The sequence below is a fragment of the Agelaius phoeniceus genome, chromosome 1, assembly GCF_051311805.1.
Source record: "Agelaius phoeniceus isolate bAgePho1 chromosome 1, bAgePho1.hap1, whole genome shotgun sequence".
NCBI lineage: Eukaryota > Metazoa > Chordata > Aves > Passeriformes > Icteridae > Agelaius > Agelaius phoeniceus.
The window spans coordinates 47,190,025-47,206,853 of NC_135265.1; the positions used below are offsets into that span (position 1 = coordinate 47,190,025).

Genomic DNA, 16,829 nt, shown 5'->3' on the forward strand with positions numbered 1-16,829 from the left:
CACAGGGGAAAGGGGGAGGGAAAGGCTGGATGCACGGGTGGAGCTGGGCGCCTCGAGAGCAAGAGGTTTCTGTAAAGGGTTTGAAGAAAAAAAAATAACAAGCTGCTGAATGCTTGGAGTTGTTTTTTTTAATTTTTCTCCTCTCAGAAAATACAAAATAAATATTTCTCTTCTTTGCTCTTCCCCCCAAGTACAGGACTAAGTGGGAGAGCCCAACGGCCCATGGCGCCGCTTCCCAAACTACATTTCCCAAGCTCTCCCCTGGGCGGGGCGTGGGGTGGTGAGCGGTTGGTGCCGGTGGTGGGGAGCGGAGGATGCTGGAGATGGCGGCGGCGGTGGGAATGCGCCTGTAGCCCTGCTGCTCTGTACCTTGCTTCGGGCCGCGACTGAGCGAGGAGCTCCTGTGAGGAAGCGGGGCTGCCGCCCCGGGCCGGCTCGGACTGCGCCCTGCCAGGGAGCTGTCGCCTCCCGCCCAAGTAAGCCCCCGTCGGGCTCCGTCTCTTTTCTCCGGCTGCACGGGGATGTGTGTCTGTATCTGTGTGTGTCCGTGTCCGTGTCCCAGGCTCGGTGTGGGTGCTGTGTGTGCTGCTTAGGGACTCTGTGAGGGAGGGCAGCAGGGAGTGAGGGGGTGTGTGTGGAGGGCTGTGCTGTGCCAGCCCGCACTCGGCGGCAGCAGGTTGCCTAGCGGGCATAGCGACAGTGAAAAAGGTGGAAAATACGGGGTTTTGTTTGTCGGACTTGGTTTCCTTGAAAGAGGAAAGGCGCGGGCATGCAGTCTGCGTTTGTTCCTGTCTTTTTTCCTTCGTCCCGCTGGAGCTGCCGGTGAGTGGCAGCCCCTCGCCTCCTGTGCGGGCTGTGGGATCGACTGTGTCCGGCTCCATAGGCACGGAGCCGTGAGTTTTGAGCTAGGATAATGTTATTGTCAAGCTGCCCGCAAAGGGATTAGTCTCCTCGCTCCTTCCCTCCCCCCTTCTTAAAATAACATCAGGTAGGGAACAGAAAAGCTGATTTGTGCCCTGTATGACCGAGTTCTTTAGTCGTGTCACTGGAGCATCTTCAAGGCGATTATGCGGTGGAAGTTTTGATGTCGTCAGTTTATGTCTCCATTTACTTGTCTAAAAATAATTTCTCTTGCAGAAGACTTGCATCAGAATCTTTTTTCTTTTTTTTTTTTTTTGTTGGTACTCCTTGGTGAAAGAAGAGAACTCAGTTCTGTGACTTTAAAAACTTTTTATTACTTAGTGCTTGTAACAGAAGACATTTAGCATTTAACCGTTTTTAAAAGTCTATTATTGTGTTGCATTTTCTTTATATAACTAGCAGTGTCTATCACATTTAATTCATCTGACTGTAATATTCCTGAGGTTGTTTTCAGAACTGTATAACCAGAAACTCCAGACACCTGAAATTAACATTTATTTAGCTCACACTAGTGCAATGTGAAATTGAAAGGTGTAATATACTTAAGGAAACCTGTTGCTTACAAAGAAAAAGTTTTTTGTATAAACAATTGCATATATTAGTATAAACTTTAACAATGGTTTGTTTTCTTTTCAGTAAAGAAGAATGTCCTTGTTTAAAGCTAGAGACTGGTGGTCCACTATACTTGGAGAAAAGGAAGAATTTGACCAAGGCTGTCTGTGTGTTGCTGATGTTGATAATAGTGGCAGTGGACAAGGTAAATTCAGACTTAAAATTGCTGGCTTTTAAGCCACACAGCTGTAGGTTTGCTTTGACCAATGCATGCTGAAAGCTTGTTAGCCAGGCTGGTTGGCTAGTTAGTTTTAGGTCTGCTATCTTTAATGTGTCCTTGTAAGAAGACAAATTCAGTGCTCTCTATCTTTTTATATTTGTATGCTGCTAAATATGTTAATTCTTGCTTGTGTTCACTAGTAACTTCTCTCATGTCTTATTCTCCCAATGGTAGATTTTTTTAAAATAAAGAATTTTCATTTAGTCATGGGAGCAAACACATTGTGACTTCTAAAAACCTAGGGGAGAAAAAAGGAAGGTGAGAGCTAAAAAGTTAAGAATTTAGAAAAACAAATAAACAACCCTTTTGATCTGGAAAATAAGTGAAAAAATTGAAGTAAGTGACTCTGCTTGAGTAAACCCTGTGTTTCTGTGTAGTCATTAATAATGTGAAATAATCTTTCTGTCAGGGAGAGTTTTTGTGTGTGTATTTTCTAAAATGAATAAATTCTTGGTGTCTCTATGATATCATGCTCACCTTGGAACTTTATTTTTGCCTGGTAGAGGTACTTGAGTTTGACTTCCTTGCTGCCATACTCTTCTAAAACTATTTTAATGTAAGGTTCTCCCTTTTCAGGATCATTTGAATAAAGTTGAGTTGTTATTGATTTGGTGTACAACCTTTTTCAGTAGAAATTCATAAGAGTCATTTAGGTCAGAAAACACCTTTAAGATCATTGAGTCTAACAACCCTGTTTTTGTTACTAAACCATGTCCTTGAGCACCATGTCTACACATCTTTTAAATACCACCAGGGGTGCTGATTCAACCACTTCCCTTGGCAGTCTCTTCCAATGCTTCACAACCCTTTTGGTAAAATTTTTCTTAATATTCCATCTAAGTTTTACAGCCCCTGGTTCACCTCTAAGCCCTTCACTGGCTTTGTTGCCCTTCTCTGGCCATGCTCCACCACTTCCATGGCTTTCCTGTAGTGAGGGATCCCAAACTGAATACAGTATTTGAGGTGCAACCTCACCAGTGCTGAATACAGCGGGGCAATACTTCTCTAGCCACACACTTTCTGGTAGAAGCCAGGATACCATTGGCCTTCTTGGCCACCTGGGCACATGCTGGTTCATGCTCCAGCTGCTGTCAACCATCACCCTGGGTACTTTTCTGTTGGGTAGCCACTCCAGCCACTCTTCCCCATGCCTGCTGTGTTGTGTGAGGTTGTTGCAACTGAGGGGAATGACTGACACTTGGCCTTGTTGTACCTCATACAATTGGCCTCAGCCCATTGTTCCAGCCTGTTCAGATTCTGCCATAGAGCCATTCTACCCTCCAGCAGATAACCCTCCCACCCAGCCTGGTGTCATCAGCAGCCTCCTGAGGGTGCACTTGATCCCCTCCTCCAGGTTGTTGATAAAGGTAATAAATAGGACTGGCCCCAGTACTGAGCCCTGGGGAATGTCACTCGTGACTGGTCACCAGCTGCATGTAACTCAGTTCACCACCACTCTCTGGGCTCAGCCACCCAGCCATTTTTCTACCCAGTAAGCAATATAGCTTTTTAAGCTGTGACTATCCAGTTTCTCCAGGAGAATGCTGTGGGAAATGCTGCCGAAGGTTTACTTAAGTTGAGGTAAACAACATCCACAATCTGTCCCTTTTCCGTTAAGATAGTCACCTTGTCCTAGAAGGAGATCAGGTTGGTCAAACAGAACCTGCACATTATAAACCCCTGCTGGCTGGGTTTGATCTCCTGGTTGTCCCATCAAGCTGTGTGATGGCACTAAAGATGATATGCTCCATGGCTTTCCTTGGTACTGAGGTCAGGCTGACTGGCCCAGAGTTCCCTGGATCCCCCTTCTGACCCTTTATGTAGATGGGCATGACATTTGCTAGCTTCCAGTCATCTGGGAGCCCCTTGGTATAACTGATGATAAATGATGGAGAGTGGCTTGGTGAACACTTCCACACTCAGTGTTCCTGGGTGGATCCCACCTGGCCCCATAGACTTGTGTTTGTGTCTAAGTGATGTAGCTGATCACGTCTCCTTGCACTATGGGGGCCTCATTCTGCTCCCTGTCCCTGTCTTCCAGCTCAGGGGCTGGGTACCCAGAGAACTACTGTTGCTCTATTGAAGACTTAGGCAAAGGCAGTACTAAGTGCCTCAGCCTTTTCCTCATCCTTTGTCACTATATTTCCCCCTATATCCAATAAAAAATAGAGATTCTCCTTGGTCGTCCTTTGGTTGCTGATATATTGATACAAACATTTTTAGTCTTTTATGGCAGTAGCTAGATTAAGTTCTAGTTGGATTTTGGCCCTTGTAATTTTCTTCCTGCATAACCTTATGATTCAGCTGATGCAGCCCCCCTGATTCAGCTCCCCCTTCTTCCAAAGGTCATATTTTCTCTTTTTCCTGAGTTCCAGCCAAAGCTTGTGCAGCCAGGATGGTGTTCTTCCCTGCAAACTTGTCTTTTGGCACATGGGGATGGCCTGGTCCTGTACATTTTAAGACTTCCTTTGTTAAAAATGTTCAGCCTTCCAGGGCCCCTTTGCCCTTCAGGACTGCCTTCCAAGGGACTCTGTCCACCAATCTCCTAAATGGGTGAAAATCTGCCCTCAGGAAGTCTATGAGAGCAGGTCTGCTGTTCCCCCTCCTTCCTTCTCTAAGAACTGAAACTAATTTGTGATCACTGTGCTCACTACAGCCTCCAACCATCACATCACCTGTAAATCCTTCTCTGTTCACAAACAGCAAATCCAGTGGGGCACCTTCCCTAGCTGGCTCCTTCACCAGTTGTGTAAGGCAATTATCTTTCATACACTCCAGAAATCTCCTAGACAGTTCCTCTCTGCTGTGTTATATTCTCAGCAGACATCTGGTAACTTGAAGTCCTCCACGAAAGCAAGGGCTGGTGATTGTGAGACTTCTTCAAGCTGTTTGTAGAATATTTTGTTGCCTCTTTGTCCTTGTTGGGTGGTCTGTAACAGACTCCAACCATGACATCTGCTTCATTGGCTTTTCCCTGATTCTTACCCATAAACACTTTATTGCTGCCATCACTGGTGCTGACAGATATTCATGTATTGAATATGGAAATTGCAAATGTAATTGCTAAAGTTAAACTAGAAGACAGAGCATAATGAACAATAATTGAATCATGTTAGTATTCTGTCTTTTTATTTATGGTATTATTTGAAGCACTCTGCAGCAAATTGAATTCCACATGTGCATGCTATTGTATTGTGTAGTATCCTATGTGTTGTTTTTGTTTGTTTGTTTTTTAGATAAAGTTATTGTGGGCAGTTATAATGGATATCTCAGAATCTTTAATCCACATCCTGTGAAACCTGGAGATGAAGTACAGCCTGAAGACTTGCTCTTGGAAGTGCAGCTGCGAGAACCAATATTGCAGGTGGAAGTGGGAAAGTTTGTTTCGTAAGTAAATGGCAGGCTATGGTGCTGTTTATTTAAATATTAGATGTGATTTTCTTCCTTTGTTTTGGAGGGTGAGTTTTCAGTTTCTAGATGGAAACTACTAATCACATCTATGAATCCTATAGTATGCATTTGATCTGCTTCTTGAATCATCTTCATATGAGAGATTTTTACTTAAGGTATATAGAGGATAATCTCCCAGGTAGTTATGCAATTTTTTAGAAGTATGTAGAACAGGAAAAACTTAACATTTAAAGTTATCTTTTAAGGTGTTAAGAATACTTGACTAACTTGTTACGGTCTAGGATGTAATACTGGCCAATTATTTCCTGTTTGATAGAGGATAGAAGATCCTTAATTCCAATGAATTTAGTGGAAACAAGTGACCAGATATAGGAGAGATACTGTGACTCTAAGGAAAACACTTTATAGTTAATTGGCTGTAAGAGAATCTGCTTAAGAGAACTTTATTCTAGAAATTGGTTCTTGAAGGATTCATTTTAATTTTGAAATGAACTTCTAATACTGTAGCATGAACTTTATTTAAAAATGAAAGTAAAACCTGAACTAACCATGGAGAAGATTCGTGCTCTGAGATCAAAGAGTCAAGTACTCATGGAGTGACTCTTTGCAGGAATGATAATGTTTTACTCTGTGAAATAAGCTAAAACATTTCAAGTATTTTGCTAGAAATACTATTTGTGTTTGGAGGAAGAGGAATGTGAAGGTTTGGAGGTTCCATGCAGCTACTACAAAAGTGGATTTAAAAAAAAGTAGTGTCTGATGTTGCTGAATAATTCTTGTTTGGAGGGTTGATCTGCATATTGTCTCTCCATGAAGGATTAACAGCACCTTCTTTCAAATGAGTTTCAAACTAAACTGCAAACTAAACTGGGAACATAGTTGGGTTGCTCTTCATATTTGCATCTCAAAATATGTTCTTAAAGGATTCATTTTGATTTTGAAATTAACTTCAAGCACTTCAGCATGAATTTTGGAAGATCAGTACGTCTGAGTTTTTATACTAGCATCTAACACCCAAACCTTTGCATTTGGCCTACACATGAGAGCAATTTTAGCATGTTTCTTGAATTTTATCCTGTATGAATTCTATTTGAATTTATCTAAAAATAGTGTTTTTTATACCCTTCTTTACAGTGGTACTGAAGGACTTCATCTGGCTGTGTTGCATTGCCGAAAACTCTGCGTGTATGCTGTTTCAGGTTAGTTTACAGATCCAAGCTTTCCACTGTTTTTAAGTGTATTCTAAAGTTTAGATTAGGTTAATCTTAAACTTGGTATATACAATGTTTGCTCATCATCACTGAAGATCTGCAGTCATGTTCTTTCACTCAAGCCCACCTATGAAGAGGAGATATTAGTAATTAGGTTTAGCAGAGGTTTGCTGATCTACTCCATGCCTGAGATGCTGAGATGTGTGTGATGGTCTGTGGTTAGTAGTGATTGTGAGCAACTAGTTCTTATTATGTTTTTATGAATTGGTGTTACTGTTCAACATGCTAATGAACAGATGGTTTGATAATGCCAACCTACTTAGCTCTTTAAAAAGAAACAATTATGATTCTTTCTGAACTCAGAAGTCCAGATAATTTTTTAGAAAGCCAGAATATTGGTAAGGTAGCCCATAAGAAGACAGAAGGTTAATACTGGTAAGAAGGTGAAACCACTGTGTTTTGTCTTAAATCCTCTTTCTTCGACTGCCTTTGGCTGGAAATTCTATATGATGTGTTCTCTCTGTATGTGAAGAGCCTAGTAATGAAATACATGTTCTGTACTTTGATTTTTTTTCTTCTGTATGCTCAGAGCAAAGCACAGATTTCTATTAATGGTACACCCATCTTCAAAATTCAATAGACAGCATGGCGTTGTTCATTTTCTCCATGCAGGGACACACTCTGTGATTCCTTTCATTACAAGAGCATGGTTTTCTTGTAGGAGCAGCTTGTTTCCTATTTACAGCCTTGTAGTCAGGTTACAAAAATGTACTTTCTTTGCCTATCTGGAGACACCTGTGAAATTGGTCTTTGCTGAGGAGGGATTCTTGGAGATGTGCTGCAGTTTAGTGCTTTCTCTTGCTGCAATAGTGTTTATGCCTTAGGATTATAGCCTACCATTACAATTTTTATTAAAACAATTTATTTTAAAATTTGCCTTAGGAGCATACAATACTAAGTCTAGAAGTCTTTAGCAGTTATAATTTGCTGTTTGGTCTACATGGCTTAAGCAGTTAAGTAATAATAAAGGTAAATTTCTGCTATCTTTTAACAGACTTTTCATACTAATCTGTAAGCATTCCTGCTTTAGTGGTAATTTCTGTCATCTGAATGGGTACTCTCAAACAAGCTCCTTTGAGAAATAACTATCATTACTTCTTTATGCTTTTAAGGCAAATGACATTTTCATAAAATGGAATCTTTACTTGCTTTATACATGCTACCATATCTGTTATTCATAATAAAAATCACTATGCTGCTTCTTTGGACAAATTAAAGCATCCTTCAGGGCTGACTAAAGTGTGGCCTTGATATTGTATTGCAATCAATATACACAGGCTGACTACTTTTCAACTTGTTTATCCTGAAGTGTTGATGATTATCTAGTTACTACCCAGCAGGGCTTTTCCCCTCATGTCTATTCCAGTCTTTTCCCTAATGTGGGCCTGCTTTAGAGGTCAAAACTGTGTTTGATTTGTTTGGAGAAATTGCCTAACAGGTTAGCCTAAGCTACAAATCTTTCATAGAATGTTAAGTTGTTGTTGGAATAATATATGTATAATTAAAGCTGTGGCAGGATTTAGTGCAAAACACCTTTTTTCCAACTGATGTGACTGTTCTCAAAGGATTTTGTTTACTTTTTTCCCTTTGCTAATATTAGTCCTTAAGTATTATTTTATGTAATGAACTTTACTTTCTTCATGGGGTTCAGGAAAAACTTGATTCTCAAAAGAGGAACTTCAGTTTCTTTAGAAAGGCTTTTATTTTCTGTTAGTTCCTTGAAGGAGTCAGGAAGTTAAATTTCATGCAGACCTTTTCAGAGAATGTGACATATATTCTGTGACATATATCTTTTTATGTGGCTTTCCTGGACTATCTGCATATAACAAAATGATTTTTGTTACCATATGTTTGTCTTTTATCTTCACATTGCTGATCACTGCATTCAATTTTCAGGCAAAATAAAGGCAAGTGATGAGTGTGCCCTAAACACAGCTTTGTCAAATTGGAGCTAAAGACCAGCTACAGTTTAATTTGAGACAAAGACTATTGCTACTGAAGCTGGTTGTTGGATATAGTATATTTACCAAATAGCTAGAGAATCATAAGAATGCCCCTTTGAGCAGGGGGAATCAAAGCTTTTTTCCTGATCTTAGAGGTGTGCCCAACATGAAAAATACATTTAAGTAATAAAATCTCAGCCTTTTGTGAGGTCTTTATACCATGTATAGTATAATGAGACTTTATTTCTGGTTCTGACTTTTGGAATTTTATATCTTGGTGATTTTTTTTTCAGGAAGCAGCAGTGTGAGCCTACGTATCTCAAAAGTCACTAGAAATTAAGTTACATTTTCTTCAGATTGTTGACACTGATACTCCTTTAGTTCTTCCACAGTGTGTGTATCAAATTAATAAATATTTATCCTTTGTTTTTTTGTAGGAACTCAGGGGAATGTGGAGCATGGGAACCAGTATCAGATTAAACTGATGTACGAGCACAATCTTCAGAGAACTGCTTGTAATATGACTTATGGCCCATTTGGTGGTGTAAAAGGTAAGCTCCTTGTATATTATTTATAATTAGTTGTTTAACTGAATTTTGAAAGGCAGCATGATGCTGTTGTCTAGAGAAAAACATCTTTCTATTCATCATGGTACTTTTTATCTGATGCACCTTGAAAATAACTCAAGTTGAAATGAGTGAAGAATATGAAATGCAGAATAGTTGTTTTCTCACATTTTGAAGAGGATATGAGTTTACAAGGATAATATTGATTTTAAAAAATGTGACAAAATTCCTGGCTCTTCCCTTGTAAAGTACTTCAATGTCTAAAAATAATTGTTTTCTTCTGTGCTTGGATTCTCTTTTACTTTTCTGGGCTTGCTTATCCTGAGCAAGTTAAAAAGTTCACATCTTCTTTTGCTGAACCTAAGGTATCAAGTGTCTTGAAAGATATGTAATGCAGACTTCTAAAAAGCTACTTAAACTTAGATTGGGAAAACAGAACAGTAGACAGTAATATTTATGGTGTATTTGTAGATTTGAATGAGTTTAATAGATATCAGTATTTTTTGAACTTGTGAACTTGTTTTTGTGTTCTGATTTGGAAGCATTGAGATTGGTTTTGCATAACATCTCCTTTTCTTCAGAAGTAGAGATTGCCTAAAAATATCTGGGGGGTGGCAGTCATCAACAAAAGTAGTGTCACTAACCTGTTGGCAGCGTGATAAGTCACTTTCTGAGGCAGAAAGTCTCCTTCATCAATATGGCAAATATATGTAGACAGTCCCTCAGTTCTGTGTCTGTAATAATCTTGCAGTAATAATGCTACAATGCCTTAACTCAAACTCAGGCTTGTCCCTGGGCTGACCAAAATCCTTACTGATTGAAGAGATTTTCAGCTAGTAATTTCTTACAGCTACCTTGGGGAAAATGGTCCGCTCATGTGGGTGAGAAGGTGTAAGGGCTATGAGTATCTTGAGAAGTGAGTGTATATGGTATGGGCAAATTCCTGTTAAAAGCAGAAAGACAATACAGAGGTTCCTAAATCTGAGAAGAGGGAACAATGTTCTCTGACATTCTACAGTGGAGTTGCAGTAACAAATGTATAGGGGATAATAAACTAAGTGTTGTGAGTGTCTGGAACAGTTCAGAAAGAATAAAACAAGTAAACATGTACCACTATGCAGTTCTGCAGAAGAAATTCTCTGGATTTTTTACGTGCATGTTTGTTTACCATGGAGACCTAAGTAAGATGTCTGACCACCAGCTCAATCTTGATGCCTGACCTGTGTCATGAGCTGTGGTGGAAGCAAGTAATCTGATTTAGAAGGTGTCTTTGCAAGCTAGAGAGACAAAAGGTAATGTTTACCCTAGAACCTACTCAGCAAGCCAAACACTTGACCTAGGATGGTCAAAATGAGGGCCAATCCTGACAAAGCAGCAAGAACAGCAGAAGGAACTCTGGTAAGTTCTGTAACCTTTTCTGAGTCTTCTGTGTTAGCATGTTGTGCTGATTACCTTTTCCTTTTTGCTTCACCATGTTCCAGTTCACATATGTGTGTTTATTGCTGTTGGACAAAGAATGATCTCAAGTCATAAATAAACAAAGAAGGCAGGTGTTTATGTTATGTAATGAATAATATATATTCAAATTGTAAGATCAAGATGCTTTCTGTTTAAGACCAAAATCTAGGAAAATTATAGTGAATGTTCAGTCACCTGATAAGAGGCTAATAAGGCATGTGTTGAAGCATCAGAGAAATTGTCAAAAAGGACACTGGGGAAAGTTCTTTTTGGAAAATTAAGGAATTTTTTTTTGGTAGGTATCCTGGACTGAATGTTTTTTTTATGTGGCTTTCCTGGACTATCTGATTAGATTTTTTATCAAGGAAATGCTTCTAATCTTGCCTCAAGCCTTTTGCAGTGAATCTATTTCAGGGTTTTTTTAAGCATCATCTTTAATATCTTGTTTTGTCCTTGAGGCTTGTGAAGGACAGTATTGTGGTTTTATTTCTACCTCACAAAACCAGCCAGAGTGAGCCAGAAAGGAAAGCAAGTGCTGTTAATTTTAGTAAACAAATGCCTGTCCTGGTCTAGCCTGCCATGCTATCACTGTGTATCTGTGTTCGGTAGATAGTCTGGTGTGCCACTGAGAGTCTGTAAATAAATTAACTTTTTTTTTTTTTTACCATCAGCCTTCCACAGGCTTCTCTGGAATTCTTTTTAGGCATCTACTAACAGTGTCTCTTGCCTTCAGTAGAGGTTAATTCTTGGTGGTGCTATAAGCCTGCAGCAATGAGCTTGCTTTGCTAACAGTCTGCCTTCTGCACCACAGTCTGGAAGTAGAATAAGAAAATACAAGGAGCGGTTTTGCATTTCTTGCCATCTGTTACTATTGTGACTAATATGTGTCTTACTGCTATACTCAAGCATGTTTGAAACAATGTGAGGGTGAAAGAGGCCCTTCACAGGTCATGTTCACAGAACTACTGAAGCAGATGCAGGAGAATGGCAGTTGAACAGAAGGAGGAAAGCATGCGTGCAGGGAAAGCATGCCGTGGGAGTGTTGGGGAGGAGGGTGAATGTCAATCCCCCAGGAACATGATTTTTCATCTGAGTAAGCAAAGAATGCTGTAGGAGTTTACACAGAGAACTTGATCTATGAAGCTGCTCAGTCTTTGCTCAGATTTCTCTTCCTGAAGGTTATGCTTTTTTTTTCTTTTTATGGAGCTCTTAATCCTATACCTTCAGTGGTAAAGCAGTGCATTCTACTCAGCCGTAGGATTTAACGCTGACAAAAGAACAAAAATATTGAGTTTGCAGTGCTGAGGGGTATAGGACGGGTGAAAAGTAAAGTCAGGACAATGAACTTTAGACAAGCTAACTTCCCACTCTTCAGGGAGTTAGTTGGACCCCTTGTGAAACTGCCCTCAGGGACAAGGACTCAGAAAATGGCAGATCTTCAAGGATGCCTTCCATAGAGTGCAAGAGCTCAGGATCCCCAGATGTGAGAAACTGGGAAAGGAAGGCAAGAGATAGACATGTCTGAGTTGAGACTTGCTGGTCAAAGTAAAGGGCAAGAAGGAAATGCATAGCCAATGGAGACAGGGAGAGGTGACCTGGGAGGAATATAGGGATGCTGTCTGGTTGAGTAGGGATGGGGTTAGAAAAGCCAAGGTACAGCTGGAGATGAACTTGATGAGGGGTGCAAAGAGTAACAAGAAGGGTTTCTACAGGTGCATTGGCCAAGGGAAGGTCAAAGGAAAAAGGAAGCAACACTGGCAAACTGGTAAGAGTGGATGAGTGGAAGGCTGAGGAACTCATCAACTTTTTTGCTTCAGTCTTCACTTGTAATCTCTCTTCTGGGGGGTAGTGGGGGAAAAAAGTCTCTCCCACTGCAAGGAAAGATTGGTTTTGTGACCACCTGAAGAACCTAAGTCTATGGGACTTATCTGAGAGGAGCCCCAGAACACTGAATGCATTTTAAAAGGGCTGGAAAGGACCACCCCCCCCCCCCCCCTCGAAGTAGTGACCTGTCAGCCTCACCTCTGTGCTGGAAATGTCATGGAACAGAACTTCCTAGAAACTGTGCTAAGTCACATGGAGAACAGGGATGTGACTCTAGACAGTCAGCATGGCTTCACTAAGGGCAAGTCCTGGCAGATCAACTAGTGGCCAAGTGGTAGAGAGCTATGGAGTGACTACATCAGTGGATAAGGTAAGGATTATGAATGTCATCTATCTGGACTTCTGTAAAGTCATTGACACACTCTCCCACAATATCCATCTCTTTAAATTGGGGAGAGATGGTTTTGATGGGTAGGCTGTTCATTAGATGATGAATTAGTTTTGTGGTTGCATCTAGAATACAACAGAATCACAGAAAATCCCGAGTTTGAGGGGACCCATCAGGATCATCCAGTCCAACTCATGACCCTGTGCAGGACACCCCAAGAATCACACCATGTGCTTCTTCAACTCAGACAGGCTTCGTGGTGTAACCACTTCCCTGGGGAGCCTGCTCAACCACTCTCTGTGTGAAAAACTTTTTCCTGATATCCAACCTAAACCTCACCTGACTCACCTTCTTGTCATTTCCTCAAGTCCTGTCACTGGTTACAAGAGTGAAAGATCAATACATGATCCTCTACCTCCCCTCAGGAGGATGTTGAAGACCACAGTGATATCTCCTCTCAGTTCCCTCTTCTCTAGGCTGAACAAATTGAGTGACCTCCATTGCTCCTTATAAGGCTTCCTCTCCAGACCTTTCACCATCCTATAGAATGACTTGGGCATCTGTAGTAGGAGCAGTGCTCTTTAATTTCTTCATCAATGATCTAGGCAGTGGGACTGAGTGCACTCTCAGCAAGTTTGCAGATGACACCAAGCTGTGTGGTGCGATTGACACACCTGAAGGATGGGATGCCATCCAGAGGCACCAGAACAAGCTTGAGAAGTGGGCTTATGGGAACCTGACAGAGTTCAACAAGTTGAAGTGCTGCACCTGTGTCTGGGCAATCCCAGATAAATGAATGGGGAGATGAACTCACTGAGAATGGCCCTATGAGAAGAACTTGGGTGTTCTCATGGATGAAAAGCTGGGTGTGAGGCAACAGTTTGCACTCACAGCCTGGAAGGCCAAGTGTACCCTGGTCTGCATCAAAAGCTGTGTGACCATCAAGGTGAGGGAGGTGATTTTCTCCCTTGTGAGAGCTCACCTGTAGTGCTGCTTGCAGTTCTGGAGTCCTCATCACAGAGAAGACATGAACCTGTTAGGTCCAGAGGACGGTCATGAAGATGATCAGAGAGCTGGAGCACCTCTCCTACAAAGACAGGCTGAGAGAGTTGGAGTTGTTCTGCCTGGAGAAGAAGAAGAGGAATTCAGGGAGACCTGTATGTGGTCTTTAGATACTTAAAGGGAGCCTAAAGGAAAACTGAGGGCAAAGGCTTCATCCTACAAGAGGGACAATTTAGATTAGATATAAGGAGGAAGATTATTTACAATGAAGGTGGTAAAACACTTAAGGTCAGATTGAATGGGGTCTGAGCAACCTGATCTACAAGATGTCCCTCCTCATTGTGGGGGAGGTTTGGACTAGATGACATTTAAAGAACTCTTCCAACCCAAACTGTTCTATGATTCAATGATTTTAATGTCTCTGGAGTTGTTTCACATGTTCGAAATACAGAAACAAACACTGCTAGATGTGTATTGTATTCTCATTCAGCTTTCTTCAGTGCAAGTTTTTGTTGTTCTGTCCCTGCTAGTTTATAGCAAGCTTAGACCCTTGTAATATTTTGGTCTATTTGACAGCAAATCTCTTTGGCTGAAATCTGATGGAGATGTATAATATAAAATGTATGACTGTCACTTCTGAACTGTTCATTTTTTTGACTCTTGTATTAAGAAAAAATCTATTAGTGATTTCTCTGTGGGGAGTATTGTGAAGTAAAGAAACCTATTATGTAGCCTTATTTCTAAATTTCATTCTAGCTAGTGTCTTCAGATTAATGATTTGATCTATGTGCAATTTTCACATGTGGAAGAATTGAGACAGATGTTCTCATAACAGGAACTGATGAAGAAACAACAAACTCATTTATTCTTATTATAGAAAGTTGAAATCTAAATTAGAGAAACTATTAAATCTGTAAGTAAAAAACCCAAACACGGAGAAGTTGACTAGTGGCTTGCATAGATTAACTGTACATTTTTCTTAAAAATGGGAGCGTGTGAATTGTGGTTGTCACCACTAGATGGTCCTCTTACAACACTTACCAGTCAGCATTTTTAAAGCTGTATTTATTCTCGAGCTGATTCTACAGGTGTATTTACTGCAACACTTAGTGGGGTATAGAAAGCACAAAAGCACTTTCTGAAAACCTCTATAGCTAAGAGTCTTATTGATCGAAACAAAATGTATTCTGGTGGTTGTAGAATGCTAGCAAAACGGTGAGATGAAATTGATTCTTACTTTCAGCAGAACTGTTACTGGTTCAGGGGTGTGAGAAATAACGATGAAATCCCTTATAAGTTTAGCTAGAATTCTAAACAAAGCTAATGGAAATGTTTAAAAATAGTAAATGGAAAACACCTACAAAGATGAAAATGTAGAAGTCAAACATAGTGTAGGCAGAGTTGGTTGTGACTTAGAATTTTAAAATCTGTGGCAAAGGATTATAGTGCAGATCTTTACATTTCTTTACTGCTTTAGCTAAATGTTTGTTCCTTGCTGTCTCTGAACACTGGTGCTAAAATGAAAACAAGAAACTATCAAGAAGGGACATATAAACATCAGCTATTGATTTTATATTTAAAAAACCTGGTATTGTTAGCCTAGATTTTGAAAAGTTTAACTTAACTTCAAGACACTGCCTTTGAAGTTTAGAATGCATATCTCCTTTTCATATATCTGAACTCTTCCTTACGGTCTTAGAGCTATAAGTTGAGTTTGTCATCCAGGGCTCCAGTTCTAGCATATGGGTCATTTTAGAAAGGATGATTCATGATAAAACCGTGAGTCAGTAGTGCTGAACCCTAGTTTTGAACCAAGTGAACTCTTAACCTAGCCACAAAATGTCACAGCCCTTAAGTAATGAACAGATTGTAAACTTCATGGTTTACTTCAGATAGAAAATTTAAAGACCTTGAGGGTACTCTACCTTAAGCTGTCCTTTTTTTTATTAAGAAAATGAAGGTGAAAAAGCATATATCCTTAAGATTTATGTTTCACCCTTACTTATGGTGAGTACTCAGCTTTACAAAAATTTTACTTTATATAAACCCATTGATCACATAAGTTTTATAAGGTCAGGTTGTACTATTATGGCATCATGCAATTACGCCACCAGAGACTGCTCTGCTAAGAATTCAACTGTCATTATATGAAGTGATGTTTGCTGATAGTTTAAATTATCTTGGAAAGTATTTTCTGTTTTCACATCTGTAGTATGTTCTGAGTCTTTATGAGTCAAATACCAATGACCTGGTATTTGGCTCCAGCTTATAGTTTAAGATGATGAGCTCATTAGAGAGGTTAAGTTTGGAGGCAGCCTGGGCTGTTGCAACCCTGGCCTGGCTGAGTTTGTGATCTCAAGGAGTATGGTCTTGGCAAGAAGCAAAGTCAGGACCCTGAGCTTTGGAAGAGTGAACTTCCAGACATCTAAGGAGTTGGTGAATGGGATGTCCTGAAAAACTGTCCTTAGGGACAAAATAGCTGACTAGAGCTATCACTTGGAGCACAAAGCTCCCCATCCCAGTGTGAGAGAAATCAAACAAGGTAGGGCAGACACTGATATGGATGAGCAAGGATCTCGTCCTCAAACTGAGAAGAAAGAAACATGCAGCCAGTGGAAACAGAAGACAGGTTACCTGGGAAGAGTACAGGGATATCATTCAGATGTGTAGGAATGGGATCAAGAATGTCAAAGCACTGATGGAACAGGACTTAGAGAGGGGTGTGAAAAATAACAAGAAGCTATTCTGTAAGTATACAATGTCAGAAAAGAAAGGCCAAGGAGACCAATAAATGACAAAGAAGAACTGGTAACAACAGATACGGAGAAGAATGAGGTACTCAATGAGTTTTTTGCCTCAGTCTTCACTGGCAGCCAGGTTTCCCACGTCTCTCAAGTTCCTGAACATCTAGTGGGAGTTGGGAGAGCCAAATTCCTCCTGCAGGTTTGGGACTACTTGGTGAAACTGATTAGCCACAAGTCTGTGGGGCCTGATGACATCCCAAGGTCCTGAGGGAACTGCCTGAGGTTGTTGCAAAGCCACTCTCCATTGTATTTGAAAAATCATAGCAGTCAGGCAAAGCCCTGGTAACTGGAAAAAGGGGAACACCTCTCCTATTTATAATTAGAGTAGAAAGGAAGATCTGGGGAACTCCAGACTAGTGAGCCTCTCCTCTGTGTCTGGGAAAATTATGGAGCGGATCATCCTGGAAGA

At 40.5% G+C, this 16,829-nt stretch overlaps 1 protein-coding gene across 1 annotated transcript in view; it reads left to right on the top strand.

Annotated features, from left to right (window-relative positions):
• The first annotated feature begins 24 nt into the window (after nt 1–24).
• BBS9 (Bardet-Biedl syndrome 9) overlaps nt 25–16,829 on the top strand; it is a 283,138-nt gene continuing 266,333 nt past the window's right edge. The window contains exons 1-5 of the mRNA XM_054645353.2: nt 25–476; nt 1,558–1,678; nt 4,990–5,140; nt 6,299–6,363; nt 8,816–8,929. Coding sequence (XP_054501328.2) covers nt 1,567–1,678; nt 4,990–5,140; nt 6,299–6,363; nt 8,816–8,929 — 442 coding nt within the window. The 5' untranslated portion in view covers nt 25–476; nt 1,558–1,566. The remainder of the gene's footprint in view (nt 477–1,557; nt 1,679–4,989; nt 5,141–6,298; nt 6,364–8,815; nt 8,930–16,829) is intronic.